General features: G+C 37.3%; 1 protein-coding gene across 3 annotated transcripts in view; it reads right to left on the bottom strand.

Moving 5' to 3' along the window:
• SAMD12 (sterile alpha motif domain containing 12) overlaps window positions 1-20,973 on the bottom strand; it is an 838,974-nt gene that overhangs the window by 296,554 nt on the left and 521,447 nt on the right. For 2 of the 3 annotated variants that reach the window (XM_049773520.1, XM_049773519.1), the window contains exon 4: window positions 20,256-20,396. In XM_049773520.1, coding sequence (XP_049629477.1) covers window positions 20,256-20,396 — 141 coding nt within the window. Of the gene's footprint in view, window positions 1-13,394; window positions 13,540-20,255; window positions 20,397-20,973 lie in introns of those variants that run through there. The other variant, XM_049773522.1, reaches the window with a different exon arrangement.

Consider the following 20,973-nt stretch of genomic DNA (forward strand, 5'->3'; position numbering starts at 1 on the left):
CCTTGTACATAAACATTATGTAGATCTTAACTCTAGCCCTTGAGAATTGGTGGCTCAAAGAAGGCACAGAGAAAGCAGATAATATACAATACACAGTACTGAAATATAAAACATGTAAAGCACATTATATTTCTGCTACTCAGAAATGTCAAAGCAACATCAAAGTAGATCAATGCATCCCTCCAAGTGGCTTTGCTTTTTTTTCTCAAGTACAAATGCCATAATCCTACTACAATGGCACAACTACTTACTAGTGGCACACCTTCATAAATGACATGGTTCTGAAAATACAGATATGTCATTTGAGAGGACCTACAAGGGCCACAACACATACTTAACTGATGTGCCCACAAAGAAAATTGATTGACTCGTGTCTATTCTTTCTCAGAATCTAAAAATATTATATATTTTCCTTAGGGTGAAAAACCAAAGGAAACATTTCTTAATGACAGTTTATATGCTAAAATTATTTTAAATTCAATATATGAATGAACTGTGAACATGTTTGGCTTTATAGTTTGAGTCAATTTATGGAAAACATAGGAAAGCAAGATCTTACAATAGTGGTAACTCAAGAAAGTATTAGGTAGGACTTCTACAAAGAAGGAGTAATTTTTCAGAAAACTTTAAAGAGTTTTGAAGTATTCAAATTAATTTTTAAAATTGTTCTTCTCTCTTTGTTAAGAATACCCACCAGGGCTCCCTGTGTGTGACACCAGGCGGGGAAAATCCGCGAAAGTACACCGGCCCAGTGGGGCTCAGCTGTGAAAGACTGTGAGTGTGACCTGTCTATGTCTGTCTACTGTCCTCTTGCGTGAAACTCTTGCGAGTGGGGCAAAAAGAGCCTCCAGAAACCTCGCTCGCCCAGACGCCATTTTCAGGGAGGGACTTCAGAGCATAAAAACCGGCTATCCTTTGCAAAAGCTGGCTCCCTGTGTGTGACACCAGGCGGGGAAAATCCGCGAAAGTACACCGGCCCAGTGGGGCTCAGCTGTGAAAGACTGTGAGTGTGACCTGTCTATGTCTGTCTACTGTCCTCTTGCGTGAAACTCTTGCGAGTGGGGCAAAAAGAGGCTCAGAGGAGCACGGCCGCTCCGCTTCGCTACGCGGCCGTGCACTCTTTCTAAGGAAAGAACTCCATTGCAACAAGAAGGAAAAATCACACTAAGAACGGCGCTATATCACAGAAGCAAACATTTCTCTCTGGACTGTCTTCTCTGTTACATGCTCGGGCCTAAGATTTGACCCAGTGTGAGGCTTCATCCACGGAGGACTCCCCTCCCTTAGAGGCAAGTCAGCCCATCCAGAAAGGGAGGAGCCAGAGGAGTGTGCTGCCTACATCATATAGACAATGAATACCACTACAACACGTAGAAAAACCCACAATACAAATGTGACAATGGGGAAACAGCGCAGGCCAGCATCAGACATAGAGAATGAAGATGACAATTCTGAGGACCAGATAATGACTGAACAACTAATCAACCTCTCAGATAAGGACTTTAGACTAGCAATATGGAAGGTGCTCAACAGACTCCAAGAAACCATGGATCGAGTTGAACAGAACACTAATAAGAACCAAGAAAATATGAAGGCAGAAATGACAAAACTCCAAACTGAAATAACATGTCAACTAACAGGCCTGAAAAACTCAGTAAACGAAGTGAATGACAAAATGGATAAGCTCTGGGACAGGGTATCAGAAGCTGAGAATAGACTTGGTGCTGTGGAAGATGAGATACATAACAATTCCATACAGCAGGAGAGATTGGACAAAAAACTTAAAGCAAATGAGCAGACAATGGAAAAATTAGTCAAAGAATGGGAACAGACGAAAATAGAAGTCTATGATAAGATCAACAGAAACAACTTAAGAATCATTGGAGTCCCAGAGACCCAGGAAGAAAATTTCCAGGAAGAATCAATGGTCAAGAACATCATTAAAGAGAAACTTCCAGAGCTAAAGAATATATGTGATCAAATCCTGCATGCCCGAAGAGTACCAACCAAAAGAGACCCCAGAAAAACCACCCCAAGACACATCCTAGTCACAATGACAAATCCCACAGATAGAGACAGAATTCTGAAAACAGCAAGATCAAAAGGGGAAATCATGTTCAAGCAAGCTTCCCTGAGATTTACAGCAGACCTGTCACCAGAAACGCTCAATGCCAGAAAGCAGTGGTGGGATATTGTGACAAGACTGAATGAAATGAATGCTTCACCCAGAATACTATACCCAGCAAAACTCACTTTCCGGTTTGATGGAAGAATACATGGTTTCACAGACAAAAAACAGCTCAGAAACTTCACAGACACAAAACCAGTCTTAAGAGAAAAACTGAAAGACCTAATCTAAGACAAGACTACCCAAAAGACACACCAAATTTTGAAATAAAGATGGCGTTAAATCCCAGGACAATTCTTTCTCTCAACGTCAATGGACTAAATGCACCAGTTAAGAGACACAGAGTGGCTAAATGGATCAAAAAACTCAATCCAACCTTCTGCTGCCTACAAGAAACGCACCTGAATAGTCAGAACAAACATAGACTCAAAATAAAAGGCTGGAGAAAAGTTATCCAAGCAAACAACACCCATAAAAAAGCTGGAGTGGCCATACTAATATCAGATAATGCAAACTTTATACTCAGGAAGGTTGTAAGGGACAAAGACGGACATTTTATATTAATCAAGGGGTACGTAGAGCAGGAAGAATTCACTCTCCTAAACATATATGCACCGAATGAGGGGCCAGCAAAATATTTAATACAACTGCTGACAAATCTGAAAAATAATATCAACAACAACACAATAATTGTGGGGGACCTAAACACGGCTTTGTCAACACTGGACAGGTCAACCAGACTGAAACCCAACAAGAATATACTAGACCTGAGGAGAGAAATGGAAGAAAGAGGCCTAGTGGATATATATAGGACACTCCATCCCCAGAAACCTGGATACACATTCTTCTCCAATGTACATGGGACATTCTCCAGGATAGACTACATGCTGGCACATAAAACATACCTCCATAAGATCAAGAGGATAGAAATTTTGCAGACTACCTTCGCTGACCACAAGGCTCTGAAATTATTTGTGAACTCCAAAGGGACTCAGAAGAAACACTTTAACACCTGGAAGTTAAACAGCCTCATGCTCAATAACCAGTGGGTCCGAGATGAAATCAAGGAGGAAATAAAAAGGTTCCTGGAAACAAATGACAATAAAGACACAAACTCTCAGAACTTATGGGACACAGCAAAAGCAGTACTGAGAGGAAAATTTATAGCTTTGCAAGCACACATCAGGAAGGAAGAAGGAGCTTACCTGAGTAGCTTAATGACACAGCTAATAGAACTAGAAAATGCTCAACAAAAGGACCCAAGAACAGGAAGACAGAAGGAAATAACAAAGCTGAGAGCAGAAATCAACGAAGTGGAAACTCAAAAAACAATCCGAAAGATCAACGAAAGCAGAAGTTGGTTCTTTGAAAAAATAAACAAGATTGATAGACCACTGGCAAACCTAACAAAGAAAGAGAGAGAGAGAAACTTGATAACTCGTATCAGGAATGAAAAAGGAGAGATCACTACTGATATGACAGAGATTCAAAGGGTAATCAGAAACTACTTTGAAAAACTCTACGCCACTAAAAATGAGAACCTGGAAGAAATGGATAAATTCTTGGACTCTTATAATCTTCCACGGTTGAAGGAAGAGGATGTAGCATATCTAAACACCCCCATCACCATTGATGAAATTAAAACAGTAATCAAATGTCTGCCGAAAAACAAAAGCCCAGGTCCAGATGGATTCACTAATGAATTCTATCAAACTTTCCAAGAGGAACTACTGCCAATCTTGGCAAGACTCTTTCATGAAATTGAACAAACAGAAACACTTCCAAATAGCTTTGATGAAGCCAACATCACCTTGATACCTAAACCAGACAGAGACGCTACCAAAAAAGAAAATTACAGACCAATATCACTGATGAATGCAGATGCAAAGATCCTCAACAAAATCCTGGCAAATAGGATTCAATGCCTCATTAAGAAGATCATCCACTACGATCAAGTAGGTTTCATCCCAGGAATGCAAGGCTGGTTTAACATCCGTAAATCTATCAACATAATACACAACATCAACAACAAGAAAAATAAAAACCACATGATCATATCAATAGATGCAGAGAAAGCATTTGATAAGGTCCAACACCCATTCTTGATCAAAACTCTCAGCAAGATGGGAATGGAGGGAACCTTTCTCAATATAGTGAAGGCCATCTACCACAAGCCAGTGGCAAATATTATCCTCAATGGAGAAAAACTGAAAGCCTTCCCTCTAAATTCTGGCACAAGACAAGGCTGTCCTCTCTCACCACTCCTATTCAACATAGCACTGGAAGTACTTGCTATAGCGATTAGGCAAGAAAAGGATATCAAGGGAATCCAGATAGGAAAGGAAGAAGTCAAGCTCTCACTGTTTGCAGATGACATGATACTCTACTTAGAAAACCCTAAAGACTCTATCAAAAAGCTTCTAGAAACAATAGACTCATATAGCAAGGTGGCAGGCTACAAAATTAACACACAAAAATCAATGGCCTTTCTATACACCAACAGTAATAAAGAAGAAATGGACATTAAGAAAACAACCCCATTCACAATAGTACCACACAAACTCAAATATCTTGGAATCAACTTGACTAAATATGTGAAGGACCTATACAAAGAAAACTATAAAACTCTGCTCCAAGAAATAAGAGAGGACACACGGAAATGGAAACACATACCCTGCTCATGGATTGGCAGGATTAACATCATCAAAATGTCAATACTCCCCAAGGCATTATACAGATTTAATGCCATCCCTCTAAAGATACCCATGACATTCTTCAAAGAAGTGGATCAGACACTTTTGAAATTCATTTGGAACAATAAACACCCTCGAATAGCTAAAGCAATCATTGGGAAAAAGAATATGGGAGGAATTACTTTTCCCAACTTTAAACTGTACTACAAAGCAACAGTTATCAAAACAGCATGGTATTGGAATAAGGATAGGTCCTCAGATCAGTGGAATAGGCTTGAATACTCAGAAAATGTTCCCCAGAGATACAACCATCTAATTTTTGATAAAGGAGCAGGAAATCCTAAATGGAGCAGGGAAAGCCTCTTCAACAAGTGGTGTTGGCACAATTGGATAGCCACTTGCAAAAAATTAAACTTAGACCCCCAGCTAACATCATGTACAAAGGTAAAATCCAAATGGATTAAAGACCTCGATATCAGCCCCAAAACCATAAGATATATAGAACAGCACATAGGCAAAACACTACAGGACATTACAGGCATCTTCAAGGAGGAAACTGCACTCTCCAAGCAAGTGAAAGCAGAGATTAACAGATGGGAATATATTAAGCTGAGAAGCTTCTGCACCTCAAAGGAAATAGTGCCCAGGATACAAGAGCCACCCACTGAGTGGGAGAAACTATTCACCCAATACCCATCAGATAAGGGGCTAATCTCCAAAATATACAAGGCACTGACAGAACTTTACAAGAAAAAAACATCTAACCCCATCAAAAAATGGGGAGAAGAAATGAACAGACACTTTGACAAAGAAGAAATACGCATGGCCAAAAGACACATGAAAAAATGTTCCACATCACTAATCATCAGGGAGATGCAAATCAAAACAACGATGAGATACCACCTCACACCCCAGAGAATGGCACACATCACAAAGAATGAGAATAAACAGTGTTGGCGGGGATGTGGAGAGAAAGGAACTCTTATCCACTGCTGGTGGGAATGCTGTCTAGTTCAACCTTTATGGAAAGCGATATGGAGATTCCTCCAAAAACTGGAAATCGAGCTCCCATACGATCCAGCTATACCACTCCTAGGAATATACCCTAGGAACACAAAAATACAATACAAAAACCCCTTCCTTACACCTATATTCATTGCAGCTCTATTTACCATAGCAAGACTCTGGAAACAACCAAGATGCCCTTCAACAGATGAATGGCTAAAGAAACTGTGGTACATATACACAATGGAATATTATGCAGCTGTCAGGAGAGATGAAGTCATGAAATTTTCCTATACATGGATGTACATGGAATCTATTATGCTGAGTGAAATAAGTCAGAGAGAGAGAGAAAAACGCAGAATGGTCTCACTCATCTATGGGTTTTAAGAAAAATGAAAGACACCCTTGTAATAATAATTTTCAGACACAAAAGAGAAAAGAGCTGGAAGTTCCAGCTCACCTCAGGAAGCTCACCACAAAGAGTGATGAGTTTAGTTAGAGAAATAACTACATTTTGAACTGTCCTAATATTGAGAATATATGAGGGAAATGTAGAGCCTGTTTAGGGTACAGGCGGGGGTTGGGTGGGGAGGAGGGTGATTTGGGACTTGGGTGATGGGAATGTTGCACTGGTGATGGGTGGTGTTCCTTTTATGACTGAAACCCAAACACAATCATGTATGTAATCAAGGTGTTTAAATAAAAAAAAAATTAAAAAAAAAAAAAAAAGAAAGCATTAAAAAAAAAAAATCAGTATTTACACTGCTAACGCAAACCTAGTTTTTAAAGTTTTTGTAGTATTTTCAAAAGAACCACTACTTTGTTTTCTAGTTCTCCCTACTTTGCCATTTTCTTAATTTTCTGACATTTTCTTAAAGCTAAATTTTAATTTTTTTATTGGAAGCCAAATTGATGAAACTTTACATGATATAAACATTTAATGAACTTTGTGCAAGCCCCTGAAAGATCATAAAGATCATGCCTCTAGATTAGGATTTTTTCAAAGTGAATAAATAAATGCTTAATTGTAAAAATAATTTAATTCTTAAAATAAATTTTAATTTAAAAGATCTGGTGCTTCAACCAAAAACGTAAGTAAAAAAAAAAAAAAAAGAATACCCACCAGACAGTTTCTTATAATATTAAATACTTGTAATTTAACCCATATATTCCTATTCATGATATTTTCTGCTTAAATGACTACTGATGTTGATGCAAAAAAGTACATCATTGTTATTCATGATTGGATTTCCAGTATACATTTGAACCCCAATCCTTTCACCAAAATAAATCCAAATACCAAAAACAACAAAAACAACCATAGCCAAGAGTCTACATAAAAACAACCTTGACTGAACATTAGGAAAAGGGATCAAGTTTTTCCTTTGTTCAAAAGGAAAAAGAGCCAATTCATAATTGAGCAACTATTTTTAGTCTCTAAAAATGACAGAATAAAAGCTGTAGATTCAAAAACCTATTTAAATTAAAGCCCTAAAAAAGTATATCAATGATTGTAACAGCATGATTACTTGCCCAAACTGCAAATAACCCACATGTCCCTTAAGAGTGAAATAAATAAACGAACTGTGGTAAGTTCAAGTGATAGAATATTAAGTAGTGAAAATGAAATAGTGATACACTGTTCAAATTTGACAAGTTTTGATACATTATAGTAAGGAGAAATAAGCTAGACTTCATAATTCTGTTTATGGCACATACTGGAAAAAGGCTAAGCTAAAGGGACAGAGAACTCATCAATGGCTGATAGTCCTGGGATAATGTGTGGGGTATGAGGGAGAACAGCATTGTGAGTTTTTTTTGTACTGTGATACTTTGACATGGGGGCGGTTAATAAACTATTAGAATTTGTTTTAACTTAGCATAGATACACTAAGAGGTGTAATTTCATGGTACATATTATACATTCCATAGTATATTACAATATACATTAATATATAAATTAAATATAATTTAAAACAATAAGAATAAATAATGGTCTGGAATTAAAATATCTGAGATCTAGTTTCAATTATGGAATTAACTAACTAGAACCATGACGATCCTTTAATCCTCTTCAAATCTAGGATGCCAAATCTATAAAATGAGATTGAAAAATTCTCAGAGTACATTGCTGTGTTCTATAAAGATTTTCTTCTTTAAGCCAAGTGGTGGGCCAGATGGCCTGTTTCAATTCAGATGGCCTACTTCAGTTCTGTAAGAATCACGTGTGGGGGTTGGGGGGAAGGGACTGTACTAAAACACCCAGCCTGTTCACATAGATCTGTAAAGTCTCCTTGGATTAGAAAGTTGGGTTTCTAATTCGTGTCATTCTGAAAGATGGAGTTTTGGGAAAGTCCATCTGGCTGTGTAATTCTCAACTAAAATTCGACACATATATTTGTAGAATGTGGGAAAAGGTCCTTAGGGATACACTGACGTTTAATGAACTGTAACTGGCTCTGGTAAACAATCATGTTCTTCGCTTTTCATTGTGTAGGCACTGATTAAAAAAAAAGTGAAGATTGTGACATTTACTACTTCAGATGCTTTATATTTCATTTTTTTCAACTGCTTAAATTTTCCAGTTTCTTCTTCCTAGTTTCTGTTATTTATCTTCACATTTTCCATACTATGCCAGGATATTCCAGGAGTCAGTGGTTGAACTATTGAATTCCTAGAGTTGAGGGAAATCTTTGCATCTCGAAAGGGAAGAATCAGATACTAAGAAAAAGTGTTCTTGACGACTTCAAAAGTTTACAACTGAGGACAAAAGCCAGAAGTTCATAAACTAAGATCCAAAAATTGTGCTTGTATATAAAGTTTATTGGTCTATTTGTATGCTCATTTACAATTTCTGTGGTTTGTAGGCACTGACTAGTTGTAATGAACACTTCGTTGCTTGGCAATACAATACTACCCGCTACTTTACAGAAAATGAAGTCTACCAACACCTTTTTATAAATAATGCCATGAACTATACCATATGATTTCCACATACAATTTTATTTTATTATCATAGTACTGCTGTGAGATAGGAATTATAATCCCCACTTATCAGAGCAAAGTTGATGAAGTATAACAGATAAAATTTGCTGTGATCTCCCTTATATGCAGTATATATGGAAATAAAACAAATGGACTGAATAATATAAAACTAAACTTTTAGACTAGACAACTAAATTGGCAGTTACTAAAGGGAAGCTACAGATATGTGGGCAAATAAGCAGGAGAGAGCTCATTGTCATGGCAAAGGATGAAATCAGAATTTTAGAGGTAAACATAAGAAAAGGCTTATTTGGAGTTAAACAACTTGTAGATTTTATTAGCCTTATAAAGCTGGAGTATGTGTTTTGCATGAAAGAAATCTAGATTTGGGGTCCGGAGAGATAGCATGGAGGTAAGGCAAACGCCTTTCATGCAGGAGGTCATCGGTTCGAATCCCGGTGCCCCATATGGTCCCCCGTGCCTGCAAGGAGCAATTTCTGAGCCTGGAGCCAGGAATAACCCCTGAGCACTGCCGGGTGTTACCCAAAAACCACCAAAAAAAAAAAAAAAAAGAAATCTAGATTTGATACCTGGAATCACATGGTCCCCTGAGCAGCCCTGAAAACAAACCCTGGAGCATTTAGCCAGGAGTATTTCCTCTGCATCAATAACTGTTTGCTTCCTTTTCCCCCAAAAGTCAGCTGTCTTTGGCTATGTTCTTTAAACTTCTGTCCTTAGTTTCTTATATAAAAATTGAGGTAAATAACACTAATCATGATAGGATAAATGTCATACTTTCTATAGTGCTTTGTGCAAAGTAAATATTTAATTCTCAACAGTTACAAGAAATTGTTTTTGATATTCCTGGGATATTTTTATTCCTAGAAATATTGTTCCATATTAAAGATTGAAGGAGGCTTTTCATATATTACTGATTATAACTAATCTGAAGGATACCCAAATCATCTACAGCACTATTATATGTTGCAATAAAATACTTTTTCTCTCATATTGATAAGATCAAGCAGAAGAAAGACCTAATCATAATATTTACAGCTCTGTACTCTAGTCCCGGAAGAGAACTGAAGGTGCTCCTGACATGACTATTTATTCCCTATTATAATAGGCAAGTTAGCAGATAAACATCCTGATCACTTCATAGACAAACACAGAAGACCAAAAAGCTGTGTAGAGGAAGGAACAAATTTAAAGACACCAAAGGAGCATACTTAAAACAAGGTCAAACATCGACTATGTTGCTGCAAATGTCAGGCAGTAAAGAGTCACAGTGAAGAAAGGCAGGGAAATCTGAGGCTGGATTTTAAATGAAGGACAGTTCTGGCTTTGAAGAAGTAACTGTTGTAAGAGTTTTGTGTCATGTTCCTTAATAGTATTTATAACCACTTATACTTACAATGCCTCCAACATTCATATTTTAAACTTTTTTTTTTTGGTGTTTGTGCCACACCTGGTGATGCTTAGGGGTTACTCCTGGCTATGATCTCAGAAATCGCTCCTGGCTTGAGGGACCATATGAGACACCGGGGAACTGAACCCAGGTCAGTCCTGGGTCAGCCGCATGCAAGGCAAACACCCTACCGCAGTGCTAGTGCACCAGCCCCCAACATTCATATTTTATACATGTCTCAAAGGTTCTGATATTTGGCCAACACCCAAAAAGAAGAACAAGAAAAAGTATAAAAAATTTATTTTTCCAGTGTTCAGATAATCTAGAGTTTAAAACCAACCTCCTTCCTAGTCAACTTCTCTGTCTCTGTCTGTCTGTCTGTCTGTCTGTCTGTCTGTCTGTCTCTCTTTCTCTCACTCTCTCAAACTACTGAGGGACAGACATCTGGTCAGTGAAAAATGACTGGTGCAAAATCAAAGTTTTAAAAGAAAAACCATGGGTTAGAAAAGTATACTTAATCTGTTATTACATGTTTTCTAGAAACATGATTGATGGAACATTTGTAAGAGTACAATGCAACAGAATGGATGGATGGAAGGATGGAAGGATGGAAGGATGGATGGATGGATGTGTGTGTGTATGTGTGTTCGCAATTTCTATCCCAAAGAATGTTTCCTCCTTTACAGAAAATCTCTATAGTCTATTTGCTTGTTTTATTTTGGAACTGACTTCCAAATGATGACAGCTCATGTGAGACAAGATCTTGCCTTTTTCTTTGCCACACTCATCAGTTCTCAGGGTTTATTACTGATTTTGCTCAGAAATCATTCCTAGAAGATCATATGGGGTTCCAGCAACTAAATGGGGGTTGAATACATGCAAGACAAACACCTTGCTATTTCGCTGGCAAACATCTTTTGAAAAAGAGACTTCTATTATGAAAATTGTAGGCAAAAAATAAAAAGATGTGGGTAATTAAACACACAAGAACATGGTATGTCAATAATAAGGCTTGGAAATAACATAAAACCTATTTTAAAAATAATAAAATAGGAGCCGGAGTGGTAGGGCACATTTGCCTTGCATGTGGCTCACCTATGATGGACCGTGGTTCGATCCCCTGGCATCCCATTCCCATATTGTTCCCCAAGTCAGGAGCAATTTCAGAGTGCAAAACCAGGAGAAACCTCTGAGCATCACTAGGTGTAGCCAAAAAACCTCAAATAAATAAATAAATAAATAAAATAATAAGGGGGACTCGGATTTAACCCATAAGTGATTGAGTACATGCCTAGAATGTACAATGTTTTGAGTTTGATCTCTGCATTTCACAACTACTTCAATACCATCAAGTGGGATCCTGGTGACCCCAAGTCATGCTGGACTTGAGCACTGAACTCTCAGGCTTGCAGGACTTGGTTATGCATCAATAGATCTGGAAACCTGCTAACCACTTGGAGTAACTCCTATTTAAAAAAATGAGCAATGATCAGACTTGAACACCAAATCCAAACCCAGCTACAACAGAAAGGATACCCAATTTACAACAGGCTAGACACAGAAGGGACCACTTATACTAGCAGCCCAGGGGGCAAAGGAGGGGCGATATGGGATGCATGCTGGGAACAGGGGTGGAGGGAGGACAATATTGGTGGTGGGAATGCCCCTGATTCAATATCACTATGTATCTGAAATACTACTGTAAATGATTTGTAATCCACTTTGGTCAAAATAAAAATTATTAATAAAAAAGAATGAGCATGAAAAAAACTAAACACATGAGCAATGATTCGCAGTAAATAAATAAGGATGGAACTAAATATCCAAGCCAAAGTCATTAACCAAAGAATCAAAAAATCTAAACTTTAACAATCTAAACTCAAAGGGTCCACTGGCAGGCCAGGGGGCCAAGGGTGGTGGTATAGGATGCATTCTGGGTTCACTGGTAGAAGGAGGTTGACATTGGTGGTGAAAATGGTCCTGACTCACTGTCTATCTCAGAAATTCAACTATGAATGATTCTGCTGATCACAATTATTTCAATAAAATAAAATTTAAAAAATGAGTAATGACACTAAATAAATTTCTTCCCAAAGAAGATGCAAACATTGCTAACAATTGTACTGAAAAAGTACTCAACATAATTGGCCAATAGGGAAATATATACTGAAACCATAATATGGTACTGTTTCATGCATGTTAGAATGGTTATAATCAAAGACACATTAGCAAGTATTGGCAAGGATGTGGAGAAATTAGAATCTTGACACACTGCTTTTGGGAATGGAAAATGACATAGCTTCTTTGGAACATAATCTGGCAATTTATCAAATAGTTATGCATAAAATTATCATTTGATTCAGCAATTCCATTTCTAATATATGCTCAAAAGAAATAATAACATGCCTACACACAAAAAAATTATACCCCAAACAGCATTCTTAACAATAGTTAACAACAGGAGTAATCCAAATTCATACTGACTGATAACTAGATATGTAAAATGTGGTCTATTCTTACAATGGAATATTTGGCAAGAAATGATAATGAAATATTGACACAAGATTAGAAAATGAGTAAATTTTGAAAACATTATTTTAAGTGAAAGAAGTCAATTGCAAACAACCACATGATTCTATTTATAGGAAATTTTCAGAGTAGACAAACTGGCAGAAAGTAGAGTAGTGGTTTCTAAGGGCTGGTGTTTGGGGGCTTCAGGAGGAAATAAGGAGTAAGTACTAATGGGTATTGGGTTTCTTTAGAGATGACAGAAATTTTCTAAAATTAATTGTGGCAATGATTTCACAGTTCTATGTTCATACTAAAATAATTAAATGGTATGCTTTAAGTATATAAGTAAATTATAATTCAAGAAAGATATAAAATAAGGAATTTTCTCAAATTAATGAAATGATAGATAACTATATTTGTACTTACTGTGACACTGCACTGAATGAAGCATATATTTCAGTTTATTTAATTGCTATAACATCTCTATGAAGTGAAGAGATTTATTGATCTTCCTCCCAAAGACCAGAAAATTAGAATACAGAGAAATTAGGCAATTTCCTTGAAATAACACAGCAATAAGGTATGAGGTAATGGTTCCAAGATTTAATATTCAGGCCTGGCTGATGATCGAATTCACTCTTTCTCCACGTTCTTTCTCAAATCTTTTATTTTTTTTCAAAAGTTAACACACTCACATATTTCAAAATATAAAATGTGATATAAAAGGATTCCATCTTTCTTCATTCACCTTCTTTCTGTACCCTGGGTGCAGCTTGTGTATCAGGATCTTGTGTATCAGTCACTATTTCCTTATGTAAACAAAACACATACAGAGAGACATTATTTTTCCTCTTCCTTTTGCAAATATAGCACACACTATACATTACACCTCACTTTTTTTTTTCGCTTTCTATGGCATCTCTCTGAACCTTCTACATTGCTATTCTTCATTCTTGTGCTTATAACTTTGCAGAACTCCACAGAGCCTGAACTCACTATCATTTAGTGTGTCCTCTAAAGATGGACTTATTTTTTTCCTAAACTTTTTTGAGTGCAAACAATTAAGCCTTATGGTTCAAAATCACCTTCAACAACAAGAAAGAATGCACAAGAAATGTAATCATCAAAAAATAAATCCCTTCTATCAAAGTTGGGACTCTTTGAAGGTATCAGCTCTCATTTAAATGTGTTAGTCGGGAAAAAATTTTAAAGCAAAATTAATTGTATTGCATTGGAATCACAGTGTGAATTAAACTTGTTAGGAAAGAAGATCAGGATTTCTCAAAACTAAGTAACAGTGTGAAACCTTTGTACTTATTAGGCATATTGCTTCCTAAATTAATATTTATACAGATGGATATCAAATATTCTACACCAAATTACATATCACCACATCATGATTTTCCATATGACATGTATGTTAATCCAGTCAGTTCATTTGTGTAGAAAAGAATTTCAGTTGCTATTATAGCAGACCTAGTCCCAAACTACTTTAAGCTGACCCCAGCTGTTTCTAGAATTCTATTATCAATCAGCTTAACAACTTATCTTTAAAAAAAATGAAAGCAACACTTTAATAAGGCTATGGATTTTCTAAGGGCTGCCTGGCATGAAGTGAGTTTGAACATTTAACATGTAAATGATAAGAAATAAAACACTAAATATGAGTGCAAGCAAAATATTAAAGAGCTAAAGAACATTATTCTAAAGGTTATGAAAAGAAAGAATTCAAACTACATTGCTTGTCAGAGATACAGAAAGTGACAACAACTGAATTGAAAAGGCTGAGCTTAGCATTACCTCCCCAGAACACAAACATATATTTAGCTTAATAGACTTGAGCACTATCTCAGGAAATTCATATATATATATTATGAATCTAAAGGAATGAAAGCGGTATAAAATGATTTCATAAAGCAAACACACTGTGGACTGATAGTAGCACAGGAAAAAAGGAGTTGATGGCACATGTGATGAGTTCAGTCTCATCTCTATATCATCACAGGAAGAAAACAAAAGAACTGCAGAAACCTCAGACATCAAATAGAGCCTGGCAGAACTCAGAGTGGAGGTGGAAATAAAAAAAAAATGTGTGCATTTTCTGATTTTTAACTATAATGTCAAGCCACACTAGAAAATTTGGGAAACAGGAATAAGTATATATAATGAAAAGTATCCATAAGTTCATAAAAAAGACATAATTAAATATTAGTGCAGTCATTCAAAATCATTTTATTGGTAGGTATGCCAGTTTACAAAATGGAGCCATCATAAAGAAAATTTTCTTCAGAGATTTCCCTCAACTTTTATTTCTTCTTCTTTATTTTTTTTCTTCTTTGGTGTTTTGGCTTTTGGGTCACATCTGGTGGCACTCAGAGGTTACTCCTGGCTCTGCACTTAGAAGCCACTCCTAGTAGGATCAGGGGACCATATGGGATGTCAGGATTTGAACCAGGTCTGTCCTGTGTTGGCTGCATGTGAGACAAATGCCTTACTGCTGTGCTATTGCTCTGGTCCCAACTTCTATTTCTCCTTTTAAATTTTTTAATTTTTCTTTTTAGGCACCATAATTTATAATATTCATAACGATTTCCTGCATTTTGGGAATTTTTTTTAAATTCAGAAACCACACTTTCCACTAGAATATCAACCTCCTTCTACTACTTTCCCAGTACCCACTCTCAGTCCTCCAAACCTGGATTCTCCTTAAACTGATATGCTTCCTACAATAGATTAGTTCTCAGTTTCTGTTGCCTTTGAGTTTTTGTCATTTCTTTACTATGTTTTATATCCCACATACAAGGAAAATTATTCTTTATCTGTCCATCTCTTTTGTCTACTATCACTCAGCATGATGCTTTCCAGATCCAACCACATAGATAAAACTATGTTTTTGTCTTAAACTCTTACTAGTATTCCATCATGTTTCTGTATCAGTTTCTTTATCCAATCATCTCTTTTTTGGACACTTGGGTTGTTTCTAGATTACTACTCTGAGTAGTGCCAAAATGAACATGGGAGTGGAAATGTCTTTTCTGAAGAGAGTGTTTCGGTTCTTGGGTTAAATATACAAAGTGAATTTGCTGGAATTATATGGAGATTAATTTCTAGCTTTTGAGATGTGTCCATGCTATTTCCTCTTAAGTATCTTCCCATGTTGCAATCTAGTCTTTAAAATATAATATTAATGGCTATATTACTTTGCATCTTATAAATTCAAGCAGAACTATTATTTTAAGGGAGAAAAGCATGGAGTTGAAGAGCTTCCAGCCAGCCTGAGGACTCCCCAAATCAACTTCTGCAATGTTTATTGTCCAGACTCACATCCACAACCAGGAGTGGGAGGGTAGAGTGACAGACAAAAGTACCTATCTCAAGCTAAACAATCCTAGATGGGTCTTTACATCTCAAAAGGAGGGGTTAAAAGAAAAAGGAAGCTGGTGAATCTTTGTTTTGGCTAAAGCAGAGTCTGATCTCTGTGCAACATCACTTCTTTTCTGTTTGATAAACACAAAAAATTGAGATGGGTTAGATAGGTCATGTTTCATTATTTTTCACAAGATATGGGAATCCCAGATGAGAGCTTATTTATAGTAGTGGTAATAGTGTCTGTTATGTTGCATAGGTGCAGTAAAAGTTGGGAAAATTTTTAATCTAGATTAATTTTAATCTAGATTATATTTAGAGCAGAGTAGCCTTTTCCAGGAAACATATGGTCATACCTTTCAAATGCATGTTTTAGGACAGTCTTTAGATTGCCTTAAAAACCAAAAGGTGCTGTTGGGACCTGAATTCTGAACAAGTGTTAAATTGTGAGATGTTAAAATTAAATTCCCTGGCAAAAAATCCAGTGGTACCGATGTTGAAAGTAAAACGATGAAATTGAAATATATTAATCATGCTTCTGCTCACGGGTTTTGTTTAAAGTCTAACTAGAGCACCAAAGCTAGAAACAATAAAGGGCAGAACCTGCAGCTAAGAATGTCTTCCCTTTGTCATTTATTAAACTAGATATTGTTCTGGGTAAGCCTTGAAACATAGCATAGCATAACTGAGGAAGCAATGGGCTGAAATTTGGCTGAGATGGGAGAAGATATTTGAAATTGCTGCATTTTCTCTTAATGATTTATTGAATGATGTCTCAAAACATATTTTGAAGTGTACCTTTGTAGTGTTTTTGAGCAGTTTTATAGTTTTAGTAATAGTGATTTTATAACTTTATTAGGTAGTGGATGTGATTCAAATAGGATTAACCATACTATTAGCTTCTGTTGAGTTGATTCTTAGCTGATATAAGCTCTACACTACAGGCTGTGATTATAAGGTAAAAGACCAGGTCTGTACAGTGAACCAAACATTAGGGCACCCACGTCCCCTCCCCTAGCACCGACCCTCCACAAGACATCTTGGAAAGTCACAAGAAGGAGGGACCAAAATCAGAAGGTCCTTGAAAGGGATGATTACATGTGTTTACTATTTAATCAATAACCTAAAACACACAGATCAGAACCCACCCAAAGACCACCTGAAGGGTCCAACCCATAACTCTGCATTCCATCAGGATGAGCACTGAGGTGGCTAGCATCAGAGGGGGCCTGAAATAATCAACGAATCGTGCCTTTTTCTGCTTGGACTATTGGATGCTTTTTGAATTATAACAGTTATGTGAACCAATGAAATGTTTGAAGTTTGAAACCTTATTCTCATATGGATTACTATAAAAGCCCTGGGTTTCTAAGACTCGGGGTTCCCTGGTGAACTTGCTGCATCAAAAAATGGTGGACCACAGAGCTCTGGAGAAACTAAACCTTGCATTGCTTATTACAACTCTAAAGGTTCATGGTCTTTATTGAGGCAGTGGGCTTTTCCCAGACTCTGGGCTTCCCCCTGGGCTGTCCTGAACCTTGGGCTTTCCCCAGGCCATAGACTTTCCCGATCCCTTTTGCACAGGGAGGGATGCCATTTTGTAAAGACGACATGACAGGCTTCTTCTTAGGTTCTAAGCAGGGAGAGATAGCCATTTTGTAAGGACCACATGCTACGTCTTCCTATTTCCATAGACTCCACACCTAGCTACCTGGCCATATCAGGCAGCCTATCAGGGAAGGACAAGAGAGCAGTAGGAAGGAACCCCTAGACAATAGCCAATCATTTTAGAGCTCATCAGAAAGCTGAAACCTCCCTATATGCCTTCCCTATAGAATCTTCCTCATGACCTTGGGCAATGCTATTTGTAGCCCTGGGTTCAGGGATCACTCCTGGTATGGTTTAGGAGACTATTGAGATATACGGAATAGAACTATGGTTGTCCATGTGCCAGGTACTGAGCCTTATCCCCTATATTATCTGTCTGGTTATGCAACCAAATCTATTTGTTTGGCTTCTAAAATGGCACTCGGGAAGTTTGGGGGGGGGGCCCAACCTGGGATTCTCAACCAACCCAGTAGTTGTTTCAGCACGTGAGTTCAAGGTCCAAGCTATGATGCTTTAAATCTGCAGTGCTCGGGATACCTGGGTCACTTTGGCAGAGCTGGGGAGGCATATGCTTCACCCTGAAATGTTCAGGGGACCATGTGGTGCCAAGAATAGAACCCAGATCCAGAATATGAGCTACAACTACATTATTATCTTCAATTTCCCTAGAACTGAATCAGACATAGACAAGTTACAATAATTTAAGGGTTTCTTCAAATTCCAGATTTTTCTGTCACGCTCAATTATAAGGTTCTTAAATGTTCTCAAGATAACAGAGTTATTAATGATTCTGAAAGCTAAAATTCTTAGAATTAGTCTTAATAGTCCTGTTTAAATTATCCACTGGCTTTTAATGATCCTATTTTCTTTACTTTTTTTTTTTAGCAAATATTGGCCTTTTCCTCACATTATTAACTGAAAATTCATTCAAATATGAAACCTAAAATTGGGAAATATTGACATGAAAATATGAGAAGCTATAATCTTTTATTAAAAATAATATTTTGTTTAAGTACCTTGATTACAAACATGATTGTGGTTGGGTTTCAGTCACGTAAAGAACACCCCCCATCACCAGTGCAACATTCCCAACACCAATGTCCCAAATCTCCCTCCTCCCCACCTCACCCCTACCTGTACTCTAGACAGGCTTTCTGCTTCCCTCATTCATTCACATTGTTATGATAGTTCTCAGTGTAGTTATTTCTCTAACTGCACTCATCATTCTTTGTGGTGAGCTTCATGAAGTGAGTTGGAACTTCCAGCCCTCCTCTCTTTTGTCTCTGAAAATTATTGCAAGAATGTCTTTCATTTTTCTTAAAACCCATAGATGAGTGAGACCATTCTACATCTTTCTCTCTCTCTCTCTCTCTGACTTATTTCACTCAGCATAATAGATTCCATGTACATCCATGTCTAGGAAAATTTCATCTCTCCTGATGGCTGCATAATATTCCATTATGTATATGTACCATAGTTTCTTTAACCATTCATCTGTTGTAGGGCATCTTGGTTGTTTCCAGAGTCTTGCTATGGTAAATAGTGCTGTAATGAATATAGATGTAAGGAAAAAATTTTTGTATTGTAATTTTGTGTTCCTAGGGTATATCCCTAGGAGTGGTATAGCTGAATTGTATGGGAGCTCAAATTCCAGTTTTTTGGAGGAATTTCCATATCACTTCCCATAAAGGTTGGACTAGACAGCATTCCCACCAGCAGTGGATAAGAGTTCCTTTTTCTCCACATCCCGCCAACACTGTTTTTTCTCATTCTTTGTGATGTGTACCAATCTTTGTGGTGTGAGGTTGTACCTTATAGTTGTTTTGATTTGCATGTCCCTGATGATTAGATCCTATTTTCAAGATGCCAAATAAGCTTTCTTTCTTTTGCATGAAGAGAGAGATCAGGAGAAAGAGAGAGAGAGAGAGAGAGAGAGAGAGAGAGAGAGAGAGAGAGAGAGAGAGAGAGAGAGAACAAACACAAGTCTACTGGGCAGTAATAAGTAAAGAAACTAAAGATATTAGTTGAGGGAAGTTGACATTGGTGGTGGGATTAGTGTTGGGAATTTGTATGCCTGCAACTCTATATATTTGCCTGCAGACACAAACTTGTAAAATGTTTTTCCTCTCATGAGTCAGTAAAGCAAAAAAATATCACTTATATCAATGATTAGATGAACTATGAAATCACTTAGAGCCCTTAGCATCAGAGCTAGCCCAAAATAGGAATAGAGCTTGGGTCAGCTTTGTACAGCTTTACAGACAGTATACTGTCCACATCTAATGCAATATCCTGATCTCTGTGGCAGGTTCTCCTAAAACTTGCACAGTAAACAATGACAACCTGTATAACTATGTAAAGGCCTTCAAAGAGCTTCAGTAGATCAGTTTGCACATGTTAATCTTTGTGCATTTGTTCTGCTAAGTAAGATGTGCCAAAGAAAATTCTTGGGAGAAAAGAAGCAATAATAATAATTCCCTTAGTCATGATGGGGAGGACTTTGCCCCTCTCATCTCCCATTCCAGCCACCCAATAGGAAGTAACAGGATACCTTGTGTGAGTAACTGTAAGTTTCTGACTTCTTCTCGCACCTTCAGCTGGAGCACCTGTTGTAAGATGTGCTGCCGAAGATTCTCATGAGTAATCCCCATTCTTTCAAGCTTTTTGTCTGTAAGTCTCAGCAGAGCTCGCCCTGTAGAGTGTCAAGAGAGAGACAGTAAAGTCGATGAGAAATGGCTGGAGGAGAATTCCCATCTTAGATCCTGCTAATCCTGCTGTAACAAAATGTTCACCAAAACACTAGACACTGTAGAATGAATTAAAGCAAAGTTCTCCTTTATTCTTGCTGATGGGAAAGGAACATCTGTATGAAGAGAAGTCTAAAATGTTTACAAAGAATCCCAATTTCCATCCTATATTGGCAGCTCCCAATTGGTCAACATATTGTGTTAGAAAAAAATTTAAAAAAATTAACCTGGGAATTTGGGTCACAGATTGTAGGTTTCCATGGAAACAAAGCTCTTCTTTGAGTGATGGGCTCTAAGGTTAGGCCACAGGAGCCCATGTCACTGACAATCCAGCTGGAGAACCAGATACTTTAACTGGGGTTTTCGAGAAATTCCAGCGGTGTTTAACCCTTGCAATGACAGTTTTATAAAAGGTACATTTAAACTTCCACTTTTAATCTGTAGGCATCAACTGTCCTAGTATAACCTTGGAGCTGTGGGGTTCCAACTCTGGCTGGTGGAAGTGATGTCTTAATTTAATCA

Source organism: Suncus etruscus, chromosome 5 (genome assembly GCF_024139225.1).
Source record: "Suncus etruscus isolate mSunEtr1 chromosome 5, mSunEtr1.pri.cur, whole genome shotgun sequence".
Taxonomy (NCBI): Eukaryota; Metazoa; Chordata; class Mammalia; order Eulipotyphla; family Soricidae; genus Suncus; species Suncus etruscus.